Source organism: Macaca nemestrina, chromosome 16 (assembly GCF_043159975.1).
Source record: "Macaca nemestrina isolate mMacNem1 chromosome 16, mMacNem.hap1, whole genome shotgun sequence".
Taxonomy (NCBI): domain Eukaryota; kingdom Metazoa; phylum Chordata; class Mammalia; order Primates; family Cercopithecidae; genus Macaca; species Macaca nemestrina.
Window position 1 is genome coordinate 101,731,474 of NC_092140.1, and position 19,137 is coordinate 101,750,610.

The 19,137-nt window shown below is 45.2% G+C and overlaps 2 protein-coding genes and 1 long non-coding RNA gene across 4 annotated transcripts in view; 2 read left to right on the forward strand and 1 right to left on the reverse strand.

Annotated features, from left to right (window-relative positions):
* The first annotated feature begins 1,083 nt into the window (after positions 1–1,083).
* Positions 1,084–13,673, forward strand: LOC105490251 (complement C1q and tumor necrosis factor-related protein 9A-like). The gene is given in 8 exon segments (XM_071081551.1): positions 1,084–1,324; positions 4,996–5,812; positions 6,224–6,411; positions 7,570–7,572; positions 9,349–9,408; positions 11,822–11,896; positions 11,899–11,978; positions 11,981–13,673. Coding segments are annotated over 6 exon segments (999 nt in total). The 5' UTR covers positions 1,084–1,324; positions 4,996–5,812; positions 6,224–6,245; the 3' UTR covers positions 12,596–13,673.
* Positions 6,248–14,409, reverse strand: LOC105490250 (uncharacterized). Its single transcript, XR_011614958.1, has 3 exons — positions 14,214–14,409; positions 13,774–13,878; positions 6,248–6,363 (listed from the first exon to the last, which is right to left on the reverse strand). It is a non-coding gene; the product is annotated as an uncharacterized lncRNA (long non-coding RNA).
* Positions 14,410–14,436: 27 nt separating this feature from the next.
* Positions 14,437–19,137, forward strand: part of MIPE (mitochondrial intermediate peptidase) — a 201,873-nt gene continuing 197,172 nt past the window's right edge. Inside the window, exons 1-2 of one of the 2 annotated variants that reach the window (XM_071081548.1) lie at positions 14,437–14,744; positions 17,668–17,841. In XM_071081548.1, the coding sequence (XP_070937649.1) occupies positions 14,556–14,744; positions 17,668–17,841 (363 nt within the window). In that variant the 5' untranslated portion in view covers positions 14,437–14,555. The remainder of the gene's footprint in view (positions 14,745–17,667; positions 17,842–19,137) is intronic. The other variant, XM_011755703.2, reaches the window with a different exon arrangement.

Sequence of the window (19,137 nt, forward strand, 5' to 3'; positions counted from 1 at the left end):
TCTGGGGAAACCGGGCTGGGCTCCTCCGTCCCCTGGAAGCTGTTGTAAGTTTTAGATAAATGTTACTACTAGGCACGAGGAAAGTGGATCCTTGATTACCGGCGTTGAACGAATGGTTGCACCGCGTTCCCCGCGGTAGGTGGAGTGTGTGATTGTGAGCGAGAGGGGAATGGGCACCGAACCTTACCTACACAAGCCTAAACTCGTAAGCGATTAGGACACAGACGTCTGAAAATCTGATTAAGCGATAGGAATTCTAATGGTCCTAATGGTCCGGGATCCAAATGAGCCACTGTTAGCAGCGTTCAGTTTTGTCCTGTTGCCCGTAATTACCCCAAGGTCAGGGAGAAGCACTGAAGCAAAGGCATGAACATCACTTTGAAAAGGAAACCTGCCTGGGGCACTCCTTCCTTCAGACTCCCCTTCCAAGTATTCCCTCATTTCATTCAAAAGGAGTTAACTTTTCTAAACTAAGTGGTGCTGGTAGAAGATGCTACCTGACTCCAGTGTTGCCTCAATTCTTGAAGCTCTTCGAAGACGTCTTGGCCTTCCTCTGTTCCCTCCCCTCCCTGCTATTTTGCAGACATATCCACTGGGGAATTGTACGGCAGGAAGGCTGATTTTATTCAGCTGGCCCTTGATTCCTGGTTTGCACGGTATCTGGGTCTGGCCTGCAACCCTCGTGTCCAGGTAAGTTCATTAGGAAAGGATTTCTTTACATTCAATTGAAGGCATCTAGGTCCTAAAACAGCGCTTATATTATCTCTGGGGTAACCCTGCTTATTAATTTGCGGAATAGTCAGATGGCTATAGAGTTTTGGATAGGAAGAGGTAAACCGCTTTCAAAGTTTATTCTTGAGGAAGAGGCTGAAGAGGAGATAAAAGCAGGTTTTGAAATTCTGCTAGAACACTACCACTGGCTAGGAGGAGAGACAAAAACCGTAGAATAAGTCATGAGAATAATGGACCTTTTTAAAAGAGCTTTCTAGAGAAGCTTATAGCTTATTTTGCACAAGTTTTAATGTGTACTTTTTTTTCTTGATCAGGTTCACTTATGCAACTTGTATACATTTTCATATTTATGGCTATGCTAATTTACAGTGTAGGAGAAAACCGTCAATATGTGTTGAAGAAGAAATGTATAAAGTGTACAATAGAGAGAGTGCATGAAAGATAATATATTCGATGAAGGCACCCTAGAGCTATTTGGACTCTTAGATCCTCAGATCTGGGAGGGCCTTCATCCTTTCCAGTGCATGCAGGAGGAAGCTGAGGCTCTGAGGTTTGGAAACCCTGGAGATATCACTCAGCTGATTTCTAGCAGGTTTGTATTAAATCTTGGTTTTGGAGAGTTAAGAATCTTGAGGAGTGATAACCTTGGCTATTGAAATAAGGACAGGATGTTCTTGGAGAAAATTAATCAGGAAGGGCACTGGGTGAACATTTATCAAGAGATTCTTTAGCAAGGACACATATAGGTAAAGCATAGGAGACTAAGCCAGAAATAAATGAACTAAATAAGAACCTATTTTGGGGAGATTAAAAAACATTAACTTCAAAGTTATTTGCAGTCTGTGTCCCTTTGCCCCGACCAAGCCAGTATGTCTGGCTCATGCGGTCACAGCATTCTGCAGAATGATGACCTCTAGTCTCTATACATTCATGTTGTATGAATGGGAGGGTTCATACCTGGGGGTATGAACTGGAAGGGTTGTAGGCCCAGGGAGTCCCCAGTGGCTGTCACTGGCTGACTACAGATGTCTGCAAGCCTCCTCACTTCTGATGAGCGGCCACACCTTGGGCCGTGCACGCCTTGTGTTAGTCAGGATGTGGGCTCAGCTGTGTGTCACAGAGACCCCAAATAACAGTGGCTTACACAAGGTAGAAGCTATTTCTGTTTCATGTGCTCATGTCAAAGATGTGCTGGCAGGACAGGTCTGGCCTGTGGAGTCATCTGAGGCCAGGGGTTTTCTGTCCCCAAACTCTGTTGCCCTCCTTCAAGGAGTCCCATATGGTTCACCACGCCATGCACACCCCCACACAGGAAGCGGGAAAGGGCACCCCTTTACCCTTTAAGGCCGGTCATTGGATACAATTACACGCCTCACTTTTGCTCATTCCCATGGCCCGTAATCTGGTTTCATGGTCATATCCAGGCTGCAAGGGAGGCTAGGGAGTGCCCAGCTAAAATTTCTGTTACTATGGATGAAGGGGAGAAGAGGTGTTGGAGATAACTAGCAACTCCACGAAAGCACTGACAAGGATCAGAGTTGATACCCAGTCACCTTCCCAAGTGAAGGTCCACCCGTAGTTGGAACCAGGATAGTATTTCTTGCATGCCTGCATTGATTCATCCAACAAATACTTGACTGAAAATAAGGAAGTGGAAAAATGCAGTCACGATCTTCATAAAGCTCTGACCCAGGTTGGTGCCTCCTAAGTGATCACTAGTCTAGGTGTGGTGTACGGAGTAAGTGGGGACTGGGGAGGACAGTAATTCAGGTAAGAGAAGAGAGAGAGAGAGGAGGTGATTGCAGGGAAAGGTGGGAGACAGAAGAGGCTCCTAGTTCTTTCCAGAAGTCACTCCTGGAAAAAGACCAGACCCAGAAATTAAAAGTTGAGAATGTAACTGTAGTTGAACTAATGAAACTGAGAGTCCAACCCATAGCTTTGTGAGAAGCACAAATGTAAATTTTTTATTTTTCAAAATAACATTAATATAATTTATTCTATATTCCTTGTGCAAATCCTCAATGTTCTACATTGAAGATGAGGCTAAATAGGAGGTATAAACTTTCTAAATTTTCTTATTAAAAAATAGTGCCAAGCTGGGTGTTGGCCATGTCTCTAATCCCAGCTATTCGGGAGGCAGAGGCAGGAGGACCACTTAAGCCTAGGAGTTCAAGTCTGACCTGGGCAACATCATGAGACTGTATCTCTATAAACAAACAAACAAATAAAAAAGAAATAGTGCCACAACTTACTTTGCTGCGTGTTTGGGAGAACACATATTAGTTAATCAAAATCATTTGCTGAAGGTTGTCTACGTGCTGTATAAACAAGCTAGATAGAATCTACCTACATCAAGTATGCAAAACTAGTGGAAGAATTACAGAAGAGTAACTGTTTGCTTTTAGGCTGGCTCCTTCCCTGGAGAGCAAATTGGAGTTTCACCTGACACCTTTATGATCTTTGGATCATTTTATTCCTGGAATAGTTGTGCTCCACATTTTGAAAAGTTAAAATGAAAATTGTAGAACCCTGGACAAAGTTTGGTTGATGGAATTTAGATTTGACTGCTTCCAGCCACTTCTGAGTTTAACAAAGGAGGCTCGAGTATATTCTTCATGGAATTTGGCTCCAAGAAAACTCAACTCAATTTCCTGGAATGGAGCGGATTTGTGACTTCGGAGGGAAACATCTGCGTTTCCTTTTCCAAAAATCCTCCCTTTGCGTTAGGCTGCACCCTGTGACATTTCCACCAGATGGCAATACAGACTTCGCATGGCAGAGAGTCTGGCTGGTTTTCCAAATCTCTAGAAATATTTGTGTAAGCACTAGAAGAAAGCATTTTTTATAAATGAAAAGCTCCCGTAACCGCCCCCCATTCTAAAGCAACCATCTTTATTTGCATATATTCACTTCGAGTTTTGTCAATATTCATAGTCGTAAGTACATTTGTAATGTACATGGCATTTTAGTCTACTGTTAAAATTCAGCACAACGTATATCATTCACATATTTCTACATGACCTTCATAATTATCGCAGCAGTTACACACTATTACACATAGTGAACCCTTCCCCTATTGTTACATATTATGTGGTATGCACTTTTCACCTGTTACAGATAATGCGGCAGGTAATGTCACACAACTGGCACGCAGTTTTGGAATATTAGGAGGATTTGAGGGATAGGAATACAGGGTGAAAGACATCGATGTCTTTTGCTCTTTAATTTTTCCCGAAAGATGTGCAGATTCACACGGCTGTCAGCCTGTGAGAGGATCTGGGTTCTGACCAGTTGCACTAGGCCCACGTTTTTGTTTTGTTTTGTTTTTAAATCCTAAAAGTCAGGTGCAGGGGCCTTTGCCTCTAATACTAGCACTTTGGGAGAGTGAGGCGGGAGCTCAGGAGTTCAAGACCAGCCTGGGCAACAGAGTGAGACCCAGTCTCAAAAAAAAAAAAAAAAAAAAAAAGAGAGAGAAAGGAAGGAAGGAGAAAAGAAGAGAAGAGGAATTAGGACAGGTGGCAATGGCTCGTGCCTGTAATCCCAGCACTTTGGGAGGCCAAGACAGGCAGATCACTTGAGGTCAGGAGTTTAAGACCAGCCTGGGCAACATGATGAAAACCTGTCTCTACTAAAAATACAAAAATTAGCTGGGTGTGGTGATGGCGCCTGTAATCCCAGCAACTTGAGAAGCTGAATTGCTTGAACCTGGGATGCGGAGGTTGCAGTGAGCAGAGATCAGCCATTGCACTCCAGCCTGGGCCACAAGAGCAAAACTACGCTCAAAAATAAAATAAAATAAGATTAAAATAAAATAAAATAAATTAGCTGGGTGTGGTGGTGCATGCCTGTAGTCCCAGCTGCTTGGGAGGTTGAGGCAGGAGGATTGCTTGAGCTGGGAGGTCGAGACTACAGTGAGCTGTGATTGCATGATTGTACTTCAGCCTTGGTGATGGAGCGAGACCTTGTCTCCAAAAATTATGTATATGTATCCTAAGACATCTCCCATGATGATAAATTAATTCCATTCAACAAGTATTTGTTCAATCTGCTGTTCCAAGTTTGCTATTGGGTGCTAGGAAGACAATAATGAGGAAATACAGTCGGGCAGGGAGTCAGATTCTTCATCCTACAATTATATAAACCAGTGTCAAGCCCCTGCCATGACGGGCGCCATGTGGGAGAGTAACATGCTGCTCTGCAGCCCTGAGTGGGAGCGTTGCTGAGTCAGGAGACCCGGCCATCCACATTTCCTCTTCCTTCCAGGCCTTGCGTTTGCTGCTCCCTCTGTTTGGAGCACTGCCCAAGCGTTGTCTTAGCTCCTGCTGCGGGGAAACTGCATGGATCACCTGGGGTGGGGGCAGTGTCTACAGAGGAAAGGACTTGAAAACGCACTTGTCCCGAACTAGGTGATGTTTTCTGTGTGTGTGTGGCCCTTCTTCACAGTGGCCTCCTAGAAAAACAAGACCATGACTGAGAGAATACCTCTCATTTCAGTAAGATTGCTTGGAATGCTTTACTTTTTTAAAAAATTTAATTTAAGTGTTTAATGTGGTAAAAAATATATAACATAAAACTTACCAGCTTCACCATTTTAAGGACATAGTTCAGTGGCATTAAGTACATTCTCTTTGTTGTGCAACCATCACCACCACCCATCTCCAGAACTCTCTTAAAATCTTCCCAGACAGAAACTCTGTACCCATCAGACAACTCCCACTTCCTTCTCTCTTCACCCCTGGCAACCACCATCCTACTTTTTCTTTCTATGAGTTTGACAGCTCTAGGAATCTCTTATAACTGAAGTTATCCAGGTCTGTCTGTCTGTGACTAGCTGGTTTCACTTAGCATAATGTTCTCGAGGTCCTTTTATGTTGTAACACGTGTCAGAATTTCTTTTCTTTCTAAGGCTGAAGAATATTCCATTGTGTGGACCTACCACATTGCATGTATCTGTTTATCCACTGATGGACCCTTGAGTTGCTATGGAAAATAATGCGACTATGAACATGGAGATCTGTTCCAGTCCTTGCTTTCAATGACTTTGTGTAGATGCACAGCAGTGGAATTGCTGAATCAGATGGTAATGCTATGTTTGCTTCACTATTTATAATGTGCCTTTATGCAGATTGTGATAAAATTTGATCTTTACAACAGTCCTGTGAGATAAGTGAGTATTGGTCTCTGGTTCAGAAAACTGGTTTCTTCAAAGTGAAATGATAAATGGAAGAGTATCCTGACCTTAAACTTGGCTTTTTTTATTGCCCATTCACCTTGAAGACTGGTTCTAGTCACAAGTGTTACCTTCCAAGGACAGTGTCATTCTGGTTACAACCAGCTTGCTCCCCTGCCCTGAGCCTTCTGTCCAAGTCTGTCCAGGTGTGGGTCTGGGGCAGGGGACAGCTCCCCCATTTCCCACTGTATGGAACAGAGGCTGTGTCCTGGGCCTCAGCCACAAAGGTTTCTCCTTTGGGTTTCTGTTTCCCTCTTTCAGTTCAGAGTCTGTCGTCTGAACCATGAGGATCTGGTGGTTTCTGCTTGCCATTGGAATCTGCGCAGGGAACATAAGCTCACAGAACACGTGCAGGCAAGGGCACCCTGGCATCCCTGGGAACCCCGGTCACAACGGTCTGCCTGGAAGAGATGGACGAGACAGAGCAAAGGGTGACAAAGGGGATGCAGGTACGCACCTGGTGGCTTCGGCTGCCTTTCAACTTCTCTCTTCATTCTTTTCATCTCATTCACTCATCATCTGTGTGGCTTTTCACCTACCCACTCACACCCCATCCATCCATCCATCCATCCACCCAGCAACACTCGCTGGGGCCTGACCCCATTCATCCATCCACCCATCTGCCCAGCAGCACTCACGGGTCTGCTCCATGCCAGACTCTGTGCCAGGTGCTGGTGGAGAGCACAGGGTGAGATCGCAATGACCTCTACCCTCCCGGGTTCTCTCATCTCTGACACCGCAGAACATTTTCAGTAGTATACGATGTCATGGATCCTCCCACCTCAGGCGAAAGGTATGATGGATTTTTGGCAACGAAAGACTAATAGAGATATATGATTGTGAATTATTTGGCAGCAAGCAGCCAGCTGCAGTGCAGGTGAGAGCTAATACTGCATCGTGCCATGAAGCAGGAGATGCGGAGTGACAGATGACACATACAGCTGCTGCTTATGCGTCTATGACCTAGATTGGGACCCTGTCCCAGGGTCTGGGGATCTGGATCCATCCTCTGTGAGGGAGATTTGCCAAAGCTGAGAAGTCTGAGTGGTTTCCATAACAACAACCAATAGACTTGGTTTCTGAATGGGGTACCATTCTTGAGCCCTGGTCTTGACAGTACGGTCACATATCTAAGACTTATGCAGAATGACCCATCTGGGTTGAGGGCACAGTTCAGTGGCATAACAAAGAAAATGTCAAAACGTCTATGGACCTTTTTAAAGATAAGTTTGTGTTTCTAACATGTCTCCGCTTATGGCATTTGGTGGCCTGCTGGTTTTTTGAGTGGGCTGGATGAAGTCAAGCGTCCCCAGGAAGCAACTTTATTTCTTTGGAACCACCATCCTGCACATGTGCTCTGTGAGGTGTCTTCTCCTGGCTCACAGCTCCAGCTCACTGACACTGCTCCAGTGCCTGGTAGCGAACAGCTCAGTCCAAATGAATAGCAAAACCTTTTACCCTTAATGAAATCAGGTCTTCTGCCCTCACACCGGGACCACAGTGGGGTTTGCGTGTGTGTATGTGTGTGTATTTTATTTCTGAATATGTAGGATTTTCATTTTTTAAATTTTTGTTATAAAATATTACACACAAAAGGAGATAAATAGGTGGTAGATAAAAAATACAGAGGACGGCCGGGCGCGGTGGCTCAAGCCTGTAATCCCAGCACTTTGGGAGGCCGAGACGGGTGGATCACGAGGTCAGGAGATCGAGACCATCCTGGCTAACACGGTGAAACCCCGTCTCTACTAAAAAAACAAAACAAAACAAAAAATTAGCCGGGTGAGGTGGCGGGCGCCTGTAGTCCCAGCTACTCGGGAGGCTGAGGCAGGAGAATGGCGTGAACCCAGGAGGCGGAGCTTGCAGTGAGCTGAGATCTGGCCACTGCACTCCAGCCTGGGCGACGGAGCGAGACTCCGTCTTAAAAAAAAAAAAAAAAAAAATACAGAGGACTAAAACACTTCTATATTCAAAACCAAATTTCTCTACCTCTTCCCTGTTGAATTTCTCTCCTCTTTGCTCACCAATGTCCATTCTGTCAAGTTTTACATACTTCTTAAAAGCAAATGTTATATCTATTTTTTCTATGTAGTTCATAGGTATTATATATAATATATATTATTTCTTAGAAGGATATTCATTCACATTGCTCACACTAAAATTTTACTTCATTTTTATCTTAAAGTGTATTTTTGTGTATGTTTTATAATAAACATTTTTTCATATACTACCTGTTCATAATTTAGGAACACATCAATGTCTACTGATTGGGGTCTGTGTTCATGCTTTGTGAGTTGTGGTTGTATGATCATGAAAGCTCTGAGGTCACTGCTCTAGAGAATGGGAGAAATGAGAGCCAAGCAGGAAACAAAAAGAGGGAAGGAGAGGAAGACACAGGGGAGCAGCCAGTGGAGGGGAGGGGAGGGGAGCGCAGGGAGAGGCAAATATAGGGAAGAGCCCCCTCCATTCAGAGGCCCCACACTGACCAAGGCCCCACTCAAGAGTGCTGATGTCCCAGGAGAACAGACATTGTGATAGAAATAAGTCTGCCTGTGTCAGTCCTGTCTCGGGACCTGCAAGCCGGCACAGCCTGCTCGTGTCGCCCCACAGTCCGGTCAGTGGGACTGAAGTATGGGAGTCTCTGCTGCTTTGTGAGAAGCCAGAATCTGGGGTGAGCCATGGCCCAGTGAGCACTCTACTGCCATGGCCGGAGCCATCTTCAACCTGCTGACGGATAGCACGCCGACCTGGGGCTCTGGGGGCCTGTTCTGAGCACAAGGACTTGAGTGTGGTCAGCAGAGCCCCACTCACCTGATGTTCTCTGCCAGCTTGATTGGTGGCATTTCCCCCCCAGTCTAAGGCACTGGAGAGATTCTTCCAGAACTCTCTTTTCTATCTTGGGATAGTGTCACATAACCATAGTCATCTGTGTTTTCATAGGAGGCTAGTAAATCTTCCGTTCCACTCTCCTCAAGAGTAATGGAAGAGAAACAGAGTGAGGAAACCTACCCACACCTCCAACATTCAGACCATGTCCCAAGTCCTTGTCACAGGAGAGGAGCACAATCAATTGTGACAGTCAGTCCCCATTGCACACACTCCCTCCTCGTCCTGTCTTGCTGTGCGCTCTAGGCACGTCCTGGAGATGGGCGCTTGGGAAGTCACTCAGTTCCTTTCTTAGATCACTTATCCCACACAGCTCAGCACCGCAGATGCCCGCTCATGCCTGCCTCTCTTCACCTGCACTCGTGTGGAAAACAGAGCGCCCCTCATGGTGGGGGTCACCCCTGAGACTCTCCAACACACATGGCTGATGGAGACCAATGGCCAGAAAATCAGAAACGGAATTTCAACTCATGCCTGTTTTCTTCTTTTCCACCTAAGAGAGCCAGGACGTCCCGGCAGCTCGGGGAAGGATGAGACGAGTGGAGAGACAGGAGAACGAGGTACAAGTTCCTATTTATGATGCTCTAATTCTGAGCTGTCAAGTATTTAACAATAACTATTAAGTGTTTACCATGGACAAGTCCTCCATGCCGATTATAATCTTACAGTAAAGGCAGCACAGTTCTTACTCTCCAGAGGGGGGATTCTGCAGGGATTGGCAGGCTTTGCAGAGGGCTGGGTAGGAAATACCCTCAACTCCGCAGGCCATACGGATCTGTCACCACTACTCAACTTCCCCTTGTAGCGAAAAGAAGCTGTAGATGCTCCATAAATAAGCGTGGTGTGTTCCAGTGACGCCATATGTGTGAAGACTGAAATGGGCATTTCCCATGGTTTCCATGTATTGTGGAATATTATTTGTGACCATTTAAACATGCAAACCATGGCTGAGCACCATGGCTCACACCTGTAATCCCAATACTTTGGGAGGCCCATGTAGGAGAATCGCTTGAACCTAGGAGTTCCAGACCACCCTGGGCAACATATTGAGACTTTGTCTATACAAATAAAAAAATTAGCCGGACATGGTGGCATGTGCCTGTAGTCCCAGCTACTTGGGGGCTGAAGTGGGAGGATCGCTTGAGCTTGGGAGGTTGAGGCTGCCATAAGCCATGATCTCATGACTGCACTCCAGCCTGGGTAACAGAGCAGGTGACCCTGTCACAAACAAACAAAAACCAGAAAAAAAAAAAAAAATGTGAACCGTGTTTGTTTAGCTTGAGGGAGGGAGGCTGAATTTGGCCTGTGGTTGTAGTTTGCTGAACCTTGAACCTTGCAGTGGATGAGCACTGAGGAGTGAGACTGAGTTTTTGACTTGGTGCATCCAGCAGCACTGCATGGAGGAGGTGGCACTAGAACTTGTCCCTGATGGATCCCCGGGATGTAGTCACAGCGGCAAACTCGTGTCATCTTCACTTTGTGCTTTTTTCTTTTTTTTTTTTTTTTTTTTTTTTGAGAGGGAGTCTCGCTCTGTCGCCCAGGCTGGAGTGCAGTGGCGCGATCTCGGCTCACTGCAAGCTCCGCCTCCCGGGTTCACGCCATTCTCCTGCCTCAGCCTCCTGAGTAGCTGGGACTACAGGCGCCCGCCACCACGCCCGGCTAATTTTTTGTATTTTTAGTAGAGACGGGGTTTCACTGTGGTCTCGATCTCCTGACCTTGTGATCCGCCTGCCTCGGCCTCCCAAAGTGCTGGGATTACAGGCGTGAGCCACCACGCCCGGCCCACTTTGTGCTTTTTTCATGTGCTGACTCACCGAATGCAACATCCCCAGACACCAGACACTTTTATCACCCCAGTTCCATAGGTGAGGGAACAGAGGCACGAGGCTCACTAGCTTTTCTGATGTCCTGTGTGCATATGTGGTGGGGACAGAATGGAGACCCAGCATTTAACCTCAGAGTCCACACTTGCAACCACGGCTCTTTGGGATGGGTGGGGGTGCAAGGAAGCAGCAAGGTCTATGTGGATGATGAACTGCTGGTGGGATGGATGGGTTGGGGCTGGGGTTGGGCAGGAGAGGGCAATGAATGCTTCGATGCAGGTTTTATTTTATGTTCACTCCAGGGAGGGGCTTTTTAGAGGATGTCACATGACTAGGGTTGAGTGTCGGTTTATCTGCCTGTCTCTGCTCTTTCTGTACGGATTGACATTTCACAGCCAGCATGTTAGACTTAGATGGTAGGGTTGTCATTTCTAACATGAACCCTGACACTAACTTAGTAGACAGCAGTTAAAAGGTCTGTTGAGATGTGTGTGTGTGTCCATGTGCACACACTTGTGTAATTGGAGTAACTGACTTTCATTTATTTTATTTTATTTTTTTGAGACAGAGTCTCACTCTGTTGCCCAGGCTGGAGTGCAGTGGTTTGATCACGGCTCACTGCAGCCTCAACCTCCTGGGCTCAAGTGATCCTCCCACCTCAGCCTCCTGAGTAGCTGGGACTACAGTTGTTCACCACCACGCCTGGCTAATTTTTGTATTTTTTGCGGACGTGAGGTTTTGCCGTGTTGCCTAGGCTGATCTTGAATTCCGGGACTCAAGCAGTCTGCCCAGCTTGGCCTCCCAAAGTGCTAGGATTACAGGCATGAGCCACTGAACTGGGCTGGAGTAATTGAATTTTATTTTCTTATTTTTATGATTTTTTTTTTTTTTTTTAAGAGTTAGGGTATTGTTATGTTGGCTGGGTTGGTCTTGAACTCTTGGCCTCAGGCAGTCCTCCTGCTGCGGTCTCTGAAGGTGCTAGGAGACCACCGCACCCAGATGGAGTAATTGAATTTTAAACTCTGGGTACATGTATACTGAACGTGTACACTACTTTGTTTCATTTCTGAGCTCAATTATAGAAAAATCGAAGTTGTTCACAAGGGAATCTTTCACAAACCATCTCTTTGTTTGCTCTTTCTCTATTTAGCAGCAGATGGAAAAGTTGAAGCAAAAGGCATCAAAGGTGATCAAGGTTCAAGAGGATCCCCAGGAAAACATGGCCCAAGGGGCTTGCAGGGCCCATGGGAGAGAAAGGCCTCCGAGGAGAGACTGGACCTCAGGGGCAGAAGGGGAATAAGGGTGACGTGTGGGTCCCACTGGTCCTGAGGGGCCAAGGGGTGACATTGGGCCTTTGGGCCCAACTGGTTTACCAGGTTCCATGGGCCCTATTGGAAAGCCTGGTCCCAAGGGAGAAGCTGGACCCATGGGGCCCCAGGGTGAGCCAGGAGTCCGGGGAATAAGAGGCTGGAAAGGAGATCGAGGAGAGAAAGGGAAAATCGGTGAGACGCTAGTCTTGCCAAAAAGTGCTTTCACTGTGGGGCTCACGGTGCTGAGCAAGTTTCCTTCTTCAGATGTGCCCATTAAATTTGATAAGATCCTGTATAACGAATTCAACCATTATGATATAGCAACGGGGAAGTTCACGTGCCACATTGCTGGGGTCTATTACTTCACCTACCACATCACTGTTTTCTCCAGGAATGTTCAGGTGTCTTTGGTCAAAAATGGAGTAAAAATACTGCACACCAAAGACGCCTACATGAGCTCTGAGGACCAGGCCTCTGGCGGCCTTGTCCTGCCGCTGAAGCTGGGGGATGAGGTGTGGCTGCAGGTGACAGGAGGAGAGAGGTTCAGTGGCTTGTTTGCTGATGAGGACGATGACACAACGTTCACAGGGTTCCTTCTGTTCGGCAGCCCGTGACCGAGGAGAGTTGATGAATCAGCCACCCCATCCCAGAATCAGCTTGGTGACGAACTCATTCAGATGGTTTTCCTTTACTAATTCCTCCAATTATTACAATAGTCATAAAAAGGTGAAAACGGACAAGTTATTCCCCAAACTGATTCTGTGTAACTTACTGTCTTTCCAGGAGTAAATATTGAAAATAGCTGCACGGTTTATTCTAATTTACTTCACATTTCTTATTCCTATTATCTGAAGAATCCGCTGCCTGTGTGTTTCTTGTGGGAAGAGTGTTTTGATCCCATTTGAGTGCTCTGAGGAGTCATGTGAGGATGTATCCCTCATCTGTGTTTCTGAGGACAGTAAGGGGAAAGTAAAGGGAAATCTTTATTCCATTCAGTACTAGTAACAGCTTTAAGTTGGTGATGCTGTCACACTCCAGAAAGCTGTAGACACTGCTCATTTTGTCTTTTTTTAACAAATTATTTTTAAGTCCTGGGATACATATGCAGAACGTGCTGGTTTGTTATATACTAAACATGTGCTGTGGTGCTTTGCTGCGTCTATCAACCCGTCACCTAGGTATTAAGCCCTGCATGCATTAGCTATTTGTCCTGGTGCTCTGCCTCCCACTTTGCTCATTTTCTAACCTAGGTTTTAATCACCATTCCATCCAACAAATCATTGTTTGATCATTATTTGCCAGTGGTGAATCTCTGTTTGTTTTCTAGGATTGCCCAAATAAAGTACACAAAGTGAGTCTTTAAACAACAGAAATGGACTTTCCCAGTTCTGTAGGCTGGAAGTTTGCGATCTCGCAGCAGCAGGGCCATGCTCCCTCCAAAGGGGCTGCAGGAGGATCCGGCCTTGCTGCTTCCAACTTCTGGCAGCTGGTGGCAGCATCACTCCAGTCCCCGCCTCCATCTTCAGGTGGCTGTCCTCCTCCTCCTGTATCAGCCACATTTTCCTCTTCTTACAAGGACAGCTTCCCTAATCTAGTATGACCCATCTTAATCATCTCTGCAAACTCCCTATGTTCAAATAAGGTCACCTGTACAGGCACCGAGGGTTAGGACTTCAGCATCTCTTTTGGGAGACACAGTTCAGCCCAATCTGCCCTCTGATTCCCAAAGTCGATTTCCTTCCCATGTGCGAAATACATTTTCGCCCCATCTCAACATTTCCAAAAGTCTTACCACTTTCCGCATCAACTCCTCTCACCATCTACGTCATTAAATAAGCTACAGAGGAGACCTCCTGGGTGATTCATCCTGTGGCAGAATTTCTCTCCATGTGTGATTCTGCGAAACCAGAAAAGTTAATCCACTTTTAAAAGACAGTGGTGCGGGGCGGGGGCCGGCGTAGGGTAGACAGTCCATCCCAAAGGAGAGAAAGCGGGAGGAAAAAAGGGATCACGGGTCCCAGACAACTCTGAAACCCTGCAGGGAAAATCCCATTAGACTGCTTTCACTGTTTGCCATCTAAAGTTTTTAAATGAGCTATGCAAGAGTAAAAAGTTACTGGACAGAGACACCAAACGGAGAAGTGCAGGATGAATTTACCAAGAGAGTTGGTTAAAAGGGAAACTTCTCCTTCAGGCCTATGGCGGGCATTTCTTGTTTACTCAAGTACCTACCATCTCTCAAAAAATATCTAATGTCCACCGGAATTCGAATATATCATGATTTTGCCCGCGCCCAGCCCCCTAGTCACTTGGGAGGGAAGCGCAACCCTAGCCTTTCCTCACTCTGGACACAGGGGGCGGTAAATCGCGACGGCGGCTGAGAAGGCAGGGCAGCGACGCTCTTGCTCTCTGGATGTCAACGTGCCCACGTCCTGAGGCCACGCCCAGACCCGGAAGCGGAGCCGTCACGTGGGGCGGCGTGGGCCGCTGCCTTGGAAACGCGGAGCCGCGCTCCCGGCGAAAGCACCAGGGCAGGGGTCTCGCGTGGGAGGAAGGGAGTGCTCCGGGGATAGAATGCTGTGCGTCGGAAGGCTGGGCGGCTTCGGAGCCAGAGCAGCAGCTCTGCCGCCCCGGTGGGCGGGCCAGGGAAGCCTTCAAGCCGGGATCCGGGCCCGAAGGGTCAGCACCAGCTGGTCTCCCGTGGGCGCCGCCTTCAATGTCAAGCCCCAGGGCAGCCGCTTGGACCTGTTCGGCGAGCGCCGGGTGAGCGGCGCAGGAGGAGCTCCCCTCAGTCCGCGAGCTAAGCCGACCTCTGCTCCGCGCGGCCAGCGACACTCAGGGCCAGATTGTTTGGGCCTGGAAGGAGGCGGGCAGCGAACCCACCTCGTACAGTGGCGTCTTGTGTGCCCTCTCGATAAGGGCAAGGTCACCTCTGCTTTGAGGGGCCGGGTTTAGTGGTCTCCTCCCCAGAGTGTCGGGTCCGGGAACTGCCTCTGCATGAGCCACTTGCTCCACGTGAATCTGAATAGTTCGTCCTGATGGTGGCGGTGAATTCGGCCTGCCAGGACCCGCCCTCTGCATACATGCACCCGCACACCCGCTAAAGCCCTTTAGTTCCAGCGCTACAGTCCTGCCTTAGGAGGCCTATCCCTGTGCCTTCACAGGCGGTATCGCATGGTCTTTTTGCAGGGACACGGCTGCCTGTAGTCGAGTAATGGTAATTTCATTGATACATGAAATTCCATCGCCTATTAATTTATTTGAAAGCTTTGGGCTTTCTTGTTTTAAAACACAAAACCCTGTTGCGAGGAGTCTGACTTGCCATAGTGCCATGGAATTGGTCACTTGGATTTCTTACCCCAGGAAGTCACTAGAGTGCATTGTGTAGTGGAAGGTGAGAAGGAGGCAAGGTTGAAAGGGACTTACCTGATGCCTGTTCTACTTGGAGTTTGTATATTTTGTCCGTTTTAGGTTAAGGATTACTTTTATTTTTGCTTTTTAAAATTTCATTGTAGTGTATTGCCTTATAAAGAGGAGTCTAGGGTATTGCACTGAGCTAAGGTGTATGATTCTGGTTTTATCTCCATTATCAGCTTTGTCTGTTTTAAAATTATTTTGTGTGAAATTTGCCACACCACCTTCCTTAAGAGTATGCAATGTTGGTATTAACATAGTTGGTGTGAGAACTGCTTGTGGGCGCTGAGGAGAAAGATGTGAGGGGAAGCCTGATTTTGGGTAGATGAGATGTATCTAATTTTAGCTTTTATTTTTCCCTTTTGTATCTTGATACTCAGCACCGATAGCAGATTTTCAAATTTGTGAATTGGTTTTTGCCTTGGAAAAAAAGGTTTATTCAGTTTTTTAGCATTACGAAGGTCACTGGTAATCCGAGAGTTAGAATTCCCGAAGGCAACGCGGCAATAGGGCAGGTTGTACTGGGAAGTGGAATTAGTCTGCGCTTGAATCAAATTAAATCAATATAAAGATGACATTTGTTTTTAGTCCTGATTCTCCTTTGTCCCCCACTGACTCTCTTTTATTTTTTTAACTTGTAATATATTTTGAAGAGAGATTAATAGCTTAACTTCATCCATCCCTTGTTGTAGAAACAGTAGGCCTCATCAGGCCTGAAGGTTTACCTGCTGCTATTTCTGAAAGTGTGTGTGCTAAACACCTGCCAAGTTAATTAACAAAGCCCAGCCTCTGCTGCGGTCATTTGTTTCCTTCATTGAGTTCCCCCCATATGTTAGACGTTCTGTTGGATAGCTGGTTAAAGAAATGAAGGGCAGCGCTCTTGGGTCTGGAAGCTCACCTTTTCAGGAGAGAAGACTTTCAAACAGATTGTAATTGAGATTGTAACTGTAATAGAGAAGTATGGAAAAGTGTGGGCTTTAGAGATGTACAGAGCGGGTTCGAGTTCTGGCTTTGCCAATATTAATTTGTGACCTCAAAGAAGTTTTTTCTAACCTCTTTTTTTTTTTTTTTTTTTTTTTTTTTTTTTTTTGAGACGGAGCCTTGCTCTGTCACCCAGGCTGGAGTGCAGTGCCGCGATCTTGGCTCACTGCAAGCTCCGCCTCCCGGGTTCACACCATTCTGCTGTCCCAGCCTCCCCAGCAGGTGGGAGTACGGGTGCACGCCGCCCGCCCAGCTAATGTTTTTGTATTTTTGGTAGAGACAGGGTTTCACCGCGTTAGCCAGGATGATCTCGATCTCCTGACCTTGTGATCCGCCCGCCTTCTCTAACCTCTTAAAGCATGTGTCCTAATCTATAAAAGAATGATACTCTGTTCTGTAGGATTGTGTGATTGAAATGAGAACCTGTGTAAAGTAGCAGGTGCACTTCATGGTATGCGGTAGGTGCATATTAAATGCTTTTTTCCCTGCCTTCCTGAGTATGCTAACAAGTGTGATTGAATAGGTAACAAGAGAATGGTCATTGCCATTAGATCAGTGATTTTTATTTTTATCAAGATATTGAAATGTCTTTGGAACGTATAAAATTTGCTCCCAGTTTCAGCCTATGATTTTAATATGTTCATTAAATTTTTCTAAAATATCTATTGCTTCGTGGTCAACTCATCCTCTCTCTTTGATAGTTGTAGAATAATTGGTACTGTGTACTGAGATCTTACTCTGTCAGATATTGCTTTTAGTACTTTACATATCCTTAGTATGTGTATCCCTGCTGTAAGATATGTATTGTCATTCCCATTGTACATGATGAAAAAATATGAGGCCTAGGAGGAGAAATAACATGACCAGGGTTATAAACTAATAATAATTATGGCTGACATCTATCTATCAAATGCTATGTGCTAAACACTGCTATATATATATACACACACAAATACACACACACATATATATTTACATATATTATCTCATTTAATTCTTGCAGCCACTCTTAGGTTCTGTAGAAGTGACAGAGCTGGATTTTGAACCCATATCATTTTTTTTTTCAGAAAATAGTTAAAAATTGAAGAAAAATTATGTTCTGGGAACATTTTTAGTGTAATTTATGTGGAGTGATATGGGGAGTATGATAGTAGTATCCGTGATCACAGGTGTAACATGATACCCCAATGAAAGCCAAGATTTCCTTTGTGATAAAAGTAATTTTAGTAAATATCAAAAAAGCACAGTTTTGAATTTTGGTTATAAATCAGACGTATTCTTTGGTTCTAAGGGTCTTTTTGGAGTTCCTGAGCTCAGTGCCCCAGAAGGATTTCATATTGCACAAGAAAAAGCCTTGAGAAAGACAGAATTGCTTGTGGACCGTGCGTGTTCCACCCCACCTGGGCCCCAGACCGTGCTGATCTTCGATGAGCTCTCGGATTCCTTGTGCAGAGTGGCCGACTTGGTAAGATGCTTTGCCTTAGACTTGAAGCTACTTTCAACCCTGCTAAAATTTAAGTGAAGTTTATCCTTTGTTGTTTACTCTTAGTATTAGATTATAAAGTTAAAAATGTCTGAAACTGTTTGAGATCCGTTAGGTATGATTTTTTATGATGAAATATGTCATTACTAATGGGGAAAATGTTATCAGAAAAGGTGATATTTAGAACTTGTACTTTAATATAATATTTAATAAAATATACATGTAATATAATGAATGATTACTAATATATATTTACATATATATTCATTTGACAGAGGTTCTTCATTTTTGAACGCTTATCCCCAAATTCTAAGAACACTTTATGTGTACGTTTACAACAAAATTCCTCTTTTTCTTTTTTTTGCTGTAATAGAGACAGGGTCTCCCTGTGTTCCCCGGGCTGGTCTTGAACTCCTAGCCTCAAGTGAACCTACTGCCTCAGCCTCCCAAAGTGCTGGGATTATAAGTGTGAGCCACTTCTTTTTCATAAGAGGTGTGAGAACCAGTTTTAATAAACCTTTTCAGGAATGCTTTTTTTAAATTAAAAAACAAGTTTTAACATCAAAATGATTGTAAAGCCTTTTTTTATTTTTTTAACATTTTAAAGTTGAAATAGAAGTGTATACCTAGATCTCTTCACCAACTAGGAAATCCATTGCTGAGATAGCAAAATTTTCTTTTTCTTTTTTCATTTTTCATGTTTAATTTTAATATACCTCATGTATATATTCATGAGGTGCATGAGATGTTTTGATAGGGACATGCAGTGCACAGTGATCACATCCGGGAAAACGGGGTCTCCATCCCCTCAAGCATTTATCCTTTGTGTTACAAACAGTCCAATTATATTCTTTTAGTTATTTTAAAATCTACAATTATTATTGCGTGTAGTCACCCTGTTGTGCTATCAAATAGCAGGTCTTACTCATTCTTCCTGTTTTTTTGTACCCATTAACCATTTCCACCCCCCCACACACACACCACCCTGCTACCCTCCCCAGCCTCTGGTAACCCTCCTTCTACTCTATTTCCATGAGTCAATTGTATCTATTTTTACGTCCCACAAATGAGTGAGAACATGTGATATTTGTCTTTCTGTGCCTGACTTATTCCACTTAACATAATGACCATCCATGTTGTTTCAAATGACATAATATCATTCTTTTTTATGGCTGAATAGCACTCCATATTGTGTGAGTACCACATTTTCTTGGTCCAGTCGTCTGTTCATGGACACTTGGGTTGCTTCCAAATCTTGGATGTTGTGAACAGAGCTGC